At 32.9% G+C, this 7,737-nt stretch overlaps 1 protein-coding gene across 1 annotated transcript; it reads right to left on the bottom strand.

The window, feature by feature from the left end:
* Positions 1–5,867: 5,867 nt before the first annotated feature.
* Positions 5,868–7,153, bottom strand: LOC111905136 (polyubiquitin). The gene is made up of 2 exons (XM_023900807.3): positions 6,994–7,153; positions 5,868–6,892 (listed from the first exon to the last, which is right to left on the bottom strand). Exon 2 carries the CDS (start codon positions 6,890–6,892, stop codon positions 5,960–5,962), a length of 933 nt encoding a protein of 310 aa, XP_023756575.1. The 5' UTR covers positions 6,994–7,153; the 3' UTR covers positions 5,868–5,959.
* Positions 7,154–7,737: the final 584 nt, after the last annotated feature.

Here is a 7,737-nt window from a genome sequence, read left to right as displayed (position 1 = left end):
TCTCACGATCTCTCATCACTAGACAGTCACACACCTTATTTGGCGAGGATACTCTTCATGTTGGCAATTGTATGGGTTTACCTATTCTTCATATTGGTTCTAGTAGTTTTTATTCACCCTCAAAAACGTTTTCATTATCCAATATTCTTCATGTTCTGGAAATTAAAAAGAATCTTCTTTCCGTTCAAAAGTTTTGTGTCGACAATAATGTTTTCTTTGAATTTCACTCGTCTTTTTTTGTTGTGAAGGACAATATTACCAAAATTACCCTCCTCACGGGTCCAAGTGACAATGGGCTCTACTACATCCGTCTTTCGTCCTTCCAGCGTCTTCCCAAAGTTGCATACACTACGTTTAGAGCTTCTTTTGATATTTGGCATCAAAGGCTGGCACACCCTCATTCACAACTTTTGAAATTTATGTGCTCTAAATATTGTCTTCCTATTTCTAGTAAATCTTCAGATTCTTTTTGTCATTCGTGTCATATTGGGAAATCTTCTAAACTTCATTTATCTACTTCAAGTTTTAATAGTAAACGATTTTTAGATCTTATTGTTTGCGATGTTTGGGGCCCAGCCCCTGTTACCTCAGTTATACATATTTCTTACTTTGTGTGGATGATTTTTCTCGTTTTATGTGGATATTTCCTCTTAAACGCAAGTCTGATGTTTTTGATGTATTTAAACAATTTCTTGTTATAACTGAACGACAATTCTCTACAAAAATCAAGGCCATTCAAACTGATTGGGGTGGTGAATTTCGTAAGCTCCACACTTTCTTTAAGTCCCTTAGCATTGTTCATCGCCTCTCTTGTCCTCTTACAAGTGAAAAAATGGCTTAGTTGAGAGGCGACATCACCATGTAGTCGAAATCGTCTTAATCTTATTTGCTCAATCGGGAGTTCCAAATACTTATTGGCACTTTGACTTTGACACGGCAGTCTATCTAATCAACAGAATGCCCTCTCGTGTCACTTCCCATGTCTCACCATTTGAGACCATCTTTAAGCGTCCTCCAGATTTCTCATTTCTCAAAGTTTTTGGGTGGCAATGCTTCCCTCATCTACGACCCTACAATCAACACAAAATGGATTTTCGGTCCATTGCTTGTATTTTCCTTGGTTACAACTCATCTCATCAGGGTACAGGTGCCTTGATCCTACTACTGACAAGTTATACATATCTTGACATGTAAGGTTTCATGAAACTTCATTTCCTTTTTTAGCACCTAAACTCGTACCGCCTGAGACACCTCCACGTGCTCCTTATGTGTCAACTTATCCATTCCCCACTATACCTGATCCCGATCCTCCTTATTGTCACACACACACACACAAATAGTCGCAAACATCTACACAATGACACATACAATCTCTGTCACACACACAAAACACCCTTATCCCTTGTTACACCCCAATTGAATAAACATGATAAGAAAAACATACTTTCACTTATAGCATTGTACTTTGGAAGTAAAGTGCTTTAATAATAATAAATAAATAAAGGACTTAATCGGTACAGTGTCTGATCAATTAAGTCAATATGATGTTATCGGGTTGAGAAATTTGATTTTTCGTAAATCTAAATTCTAACAAAACTTTCAATTTATGTTACTTGTCATAAGGTCTACAATATGTAAGGAAGTTTAAAACCCCAACAGGCTATAAACTTGAATAAGAGAAAACTATGTCAACAATTTTTGAGTCTGACAAAGATAGGAAAACACTCTTTTATCATCGATAAATCTGTCCCAAATTGTTGAACAACCGAACAACCGGCACTTTACAAAATTAAATCAGCACTTCATTATTAAATTAGGTTAAATGCAAATAAAAGCAACGTACTTTTAGTGTGATATGAAAACAAAGAGAAGGGAACTCTTCTAATCACAACATGCAAAGCTCAGCTACGTGAATAAGAATACATGAAAATAGGCAAACAAACTTCATACTTTGATGAATGCTTATTCTGATGTGGGCCTATGCTATTTTTTTTCTACAATGTCATAGTCTAGTGAATCAAGTCTTGAATAAATTTGGATTGTTACTTTAAGTGGGTACTTAAGGGACCTTTTGATATATTTTTGCAAGTTAAATTGAGTTCCATGAACTAAATGAACTTGTACATGTCAAGTGAATAGTTAACCAAATATGTGACGCAAGGCATCTAGTGGTGAATCTACATGGGGCATTGAGGTACCACAACATCCCCAAAAACTTGTTTTATATATAAAAGAATAAATTATTTGTTAACATGTTCTATGTTATTTTAATGCATGAAATTTAGTAACTACATAAATATATATTTTGTCATTCCTATAGCAAGTGTAGAGAGAAGAAGTTGGATAATCAAGTTTTAAATGATTGTCCAGTCGCTTTTATATACAATGATGTGTTTCTACAATTTCTTGATAAGAATATCATTGATCAATTTCAAGACCTGAAGCCTAGACGGATTCAATTGTAACTTTTGCTTAAATTATATTTTTAAATATTAAGAAAACTCTTTGCATTTACTATTTTGAATATTTGTAATGTTTGTACCCCGCATCAAAATTCCTTCGGGTCTTAATTTGTAAGGCAAGAAATCTTTGGCATCTTATCAATACTCATGGCAGCAATGTAGCTCCGAAAAAATGTTAGAAGCAGAGAAATAAACCCAAGCATTATAAGTTATGCTTGCAACATATTTAAATGATATGGAAACAAAGAAAAATAATTAAGACTAAAAATGAGAGTAATTTAAAATCACCAGAGTCAAGATCATAAAACGCATTTTCACATAATACATTGTCATTATCTTTTTGATTTAGTAGTCTTGACTTTCAAAATTTAGGATTGTTACCGTAAGTATATTTTTAAGCAGTTCAATAATTGTAAAAACACCCAAATATTTAATCACACTATGATGTTAAAATATCAAGAAAGCATTCTGAGAAATATATACGACCCACAAATATTGTTAAAAAGCATATATAATAATATAAATTCCTGACCCTAACATAGTTAATAGTTAATAAACTATAATAAGGTCTTTGCTAATAGTTTGAAGTGTTGCACCTTTTGCACTTTGCATTCGATTTAATGCCATACTTCCACTTGCATCAACCACAATTAAAACTGTATAATGTAAAAACGAAACACACAATAAAAATCATTTTCAAATTTAGTTTGAAATGACAACGTACGTAATTCCAAAGACACCTGCTTCCTTCATGACCATTCTATTATCTCTCATATGTGTTTTTTCAACAAGAATTTTTCTATTTTTTTGTAAATCTTTTTTCCTACGCAATTTCTAATACTGTGTAGCTGCTCTTAAAGTTGCCTCAACTACTAATCGTTTGACTGGACCTGTTTAAAGTCAACCCATTTGATCAAAACAAACAACAATAGAAAACTTTTAAATTATAAAGCAAAGTTATATAACTTATACAGAACCAACCTTGGGAAGCATTGGTTTGATATATTGACCTTTGTCCTCTAAGAAAATGACATTTTTAACCCTTCAGACTTTCCTTTTTTTTTTCTTTGTACTCGTTATGCTAAAAAAGAAGTTTTTCAACCACAAGACCATCGATCTTCTGTATGAAAAATAAATTCTTCAGTTAACTGGTCTTGTTGTTCATTTTCATCTTCATTATCTTCCTCATGCTTATAAAATAAAAAGATCTAATGGTTACCATCCATCACACAATTGTTTATAGAGTAATAAGTTTGACCATGTTGAATTGTTGACTGACCTCTTCCTCTTCTTAATTTTGGTTCTTTAGTGTGATGGCTAGAGTTGTTGGAAAACAAAATCAAAATATATGAGAATGCATAAGGATATAAAAATAGAGTTTATTTATTTATTTATTTATTTTTTAATTAAATCAAACAACGATAACTTAACAAATGAAAATGCACATAGAAATGATGTGTAATGGCATCTGTCGCAGTATTAGAGAAGGGTGAGGCACTTAATGGTTATACAGTATTAGAGAAGGGAGGCACTTAATGGTTATACAGTTTTTTTATCCTCCAAAACTTAGGCCCCGTTTGATACGCATCTTTCCAGGTCCAAACAGATCTTTCTGGCTGAATGGACCGGAAAAACTGTTTGATTTGCACAAAAGAAGGGGTCTTTCCCAGTAAGATATGTCTTTCCCAGAAAGCCCCAAAATCATGTCTTTCTGACTGAATGGGCTGGAAAGACAATTATACACCAAACCCCACCTCTTTCTTTCTTTATTGAATTATTAATTTTTTTAAAGAACTTTTTTTAAATTTATTTTTTATTGAATTATTACTTTTTTTCATCATTCAACACAGTCAATCAGATGTACAATCAAACAGCATGGTTTATTTTCCAGTCAGAAAACTTTCCCAGACAGCACTTTCCCAGACAGAAACTATCAAACGGGACCTTATACAAAGTGAATGAAATGTAAACCAAATGTGAATTGATTTTCTAGCAAAATCAAAAGCAAAAAATGGAATGTAAAGTGTAAACCAAATGTAGATTCACCAAAAGTGGCTGACCAAATTAAACTGCACCAGAAACCTCTTTGTAATTTGTAGTGTGTATATATATATATATATATATATATATATATATATATATATATATATATATATATATATATATATATATATATATATATATATATATATATATATATATATATATATATATATATATATATATATATATATATATATATATATATATATACTGCACCAGAAACCTCTTTGTAATTTGTAGTGTGTGTATATATATATATATATATATATATATATATATATATATATATATATATATATATATATATATATATATATAAAATCTTGGCTGGATCCAACATAAACACAACATATATTGAAAAATGTTAAAACTAGAGAGAGAAATATTGAAGAACAACTCGAAATAATTCTTCTGTATGTAATCAGATCAACAAAACAATACATATATACATTAAGACATCTAACTATGTAACTGTCTAACATAATATACATAAAATGATGAAAATACCCTGCCAACAATAACAACTATAACTGATTGGACACAGAAGGCAATAGTTAAATTTTAGTTTTTCTTAGGAAAAAAACTTAAATTAAAATGGAAAACTAAATACTGTTTTCATAACCAAATTACTTATGATCAAGCTAAGTTTTCTTTTGAAAAAGAGTGCATACGCAAGAACATGAAAGGGAAAAAGTAATGTAATTACAAATATCCTACCCCATCAATAAATAGTCATAATTTCGTTTATGTACAATTTAATAATGTTATACCGAATAAAGATTTTAGGTTTCATAAAAACCTAGTTTGAGGTATAATGTAAGAATTTTTTGCTTAGTAACAAAATAATATGAATTAAAAATATGACGTACTGTTGAAAAAAAAAACATGTAAAATAAAATCAATGGCAAATACTCTCATTAACACACAAATATTATAAAAATGTTCATTAAATTTGATATAAACTATACCGTATATCAATACTACAACATGTAATACGGTGTGGTTTGTTATGGGCATTTGTACGGTTTTATACTAATCTCTAGTTATTCATTAATGAATAATGACAAAAGCTTTGAATTTTTGATAAATAGTCAAGAAGATCTTCGTAATATGACCATATTTTTTGAATTAGATAATAATTTTTGATAAATAGTGAAAAAGATCTTCGTAATCCGACCATATTTTGGAATTAAATTAAATGATAGAAACAGAAATACTAATCCAGAAATTTTCCCTAATTACCTATCCGAAAATAGTCAAAGAAAAGATTTTAGTTTTCGATAATCTAAAATTATAACACGATAATATCATCTATTTCAAACACCAAACACATCAAGCAACGAAAACGAAAACAGGGTAAAATCGTTCCAACACAAATTCATACTTTTATTATATTATAGTATCCCACTAAAATCAGTCAACACCCATAATCAAATGAACACCAACAGAGCTATCTAGTTCAACTTACGGAGATCACCACCACGAAGACGAAGAACAAGGTGCAAAGTGGACTCCTTCTGGATGTTATAATCAGCCAAAGTTCGCCCATCTTCCAATTGCTTCCCGGCGAAGATCAATCGCTGTTGATCCGGTGGAATCCCCTCCTTATCCTGGATTTTAGCCTTCACGTTATCGATAGTATCAGAGCTTTCCACCTCCAGAGTTATAGTTTTACCCGTTAAAGTCTTCACAAAGATCTGCATACCACCGCGCAGACGAAGAACCAGGTGGAGAGTCGACTCCTTCTGGATGTTATAGTCTGCAAGTGTTCGCCCATCCTCCAGTTGTTTTCCGGCGAAGATCAATCGCTGTTGATCCGGTGGAATCCCCTCCTTATCTTGAATTTTGGTTTTAACGTTATCGATGGTGTCGGAGCTCTCAACCTCCAAGGTGATTGTCTTTCCGGTGAGGGTTTTAACGAAGATCTGCATACCTCCACGAAGACGAAGGACGAGATGAAGCGTTGACTCCTTTTGGATGTTGTAGTCGGCGAGGGTACGGCCGTCCTCAAGCTGTTTACCGGCGAAGATGAGACGTTGCTGATCGGGAGGGATTCCTTCCTTGTCTTGAATCTTTGTCTTCACGTTGTCGATTGTGTCCGAGCTCTCCACCTCCAACGTGATCGTCTTTCCGGTCAGGGTTTTGACGAAGATTTGCATGCCTCCACGAAGACGGAGAACGAGATGGAGCGTCGATTCTTTTTGGATATTGTAATCGGCGAGAGTACGGCCGTCTTCGAGCTGTTTACCGGCGAAGATAAGACGTTGTTGATCCGGAGGAATTCCTTCCTTGTCCTGTATCTTCGTTTTAACATTGTCGATCGTATCGGAACTCTCGACTTCGAGAGTTATCGTCTTCCCCGTTAGGGTTTTCACAAAAATCTGCATCTAAATTCACAAACAAAGCGAATCAAAATCCTATAACATATACAATTCGCAAAATTGATAACGATCGCTGAATATTAATTTACAAGGAAATTGTAGTTTACCTTTCTAGTAGAATAAGATCGAATGAAACGCGTTAGGAATGAGAGAAACTTGAATTGGTTGGGAATTTGATGATGTTGTGGATTTGGGGAGGAAATGAATCTCAATTTATAGGGAAAAGATAACCGCCTTTTAAGGAAAAGACGTGGATGATGACCTAATGCGGTAGGGCAACAATGTGGATGTTTCTTTCTTCTCGACTACTCCTACTATGGCGGTTGGAAAAGTATTTTGAGTAGGTTAAAATTCATAAACTATACCATAATGTTAAAGACAAAACTGCAAGGAAAAGTATATTATAATGTTAAAGACAAAGCTCTAAAATTGGTGTTTGTGGTATATATTTTTTTTGGATTTTAGTATAAATTTCGATTTTTTTGGTTTGTAGCATTTTGGTCATGTTTGTATGTAAATTTGGTTCCTTGTAAAATTGAAATGACTGTAATGCTCTTCTGATATGTTTTTATGTTTTTTCTATTTAATTTAAATGAAAAGGAAAATAAAAAATTAATTTGGGTCTCTCTCTCTCTCTCTCTCTCTCTCTCTCTCTCTCTCTCTCTCTCTCTCTCTCTCTCTCTCTCTCTCTCTCTCTCTCTCTCTCTCTCTCGGAAGCCATTCTCACGACATCACCACCCAGTTTTGATTTAGGGAATTTAAGATTACTTCAAGAAATTTAAATGCCAAATTGAAACAAACATTTGTGAAGCAAAATTACTGAAAATCAATGAACACAACTAAGAACTACA

Source organism: Lactuca sativa, chromosome 2 (assembly GCF_002870075.4).
Source record: "Lactuca sativa cultivar Salinas chromosome 2, Lsat_Salinas_v11, whole genome shotgun sequence".
In the NCBI taxonomy this organism is placed as follows: domain Eukaryota; kingdom Viridiplantae; phylum Streptophyta; class Magnoliopsida; order Asterales; family Asteraceae; genus Lactuca; species Lactuca sativa.
This window is presented reverse-complemented; position numbering and strand designations above follow the sequence as displayed.

What these genes read in the sequence shown, in the direction of transcription:
- LOC111905136 (XM_023900807.3), bottom strand. Translation starts at nt 6,892, where the DNA reads ATGCAGATTTTTGTGAAAACCCTAACGGGGAAGACGATAACTCTCGAA.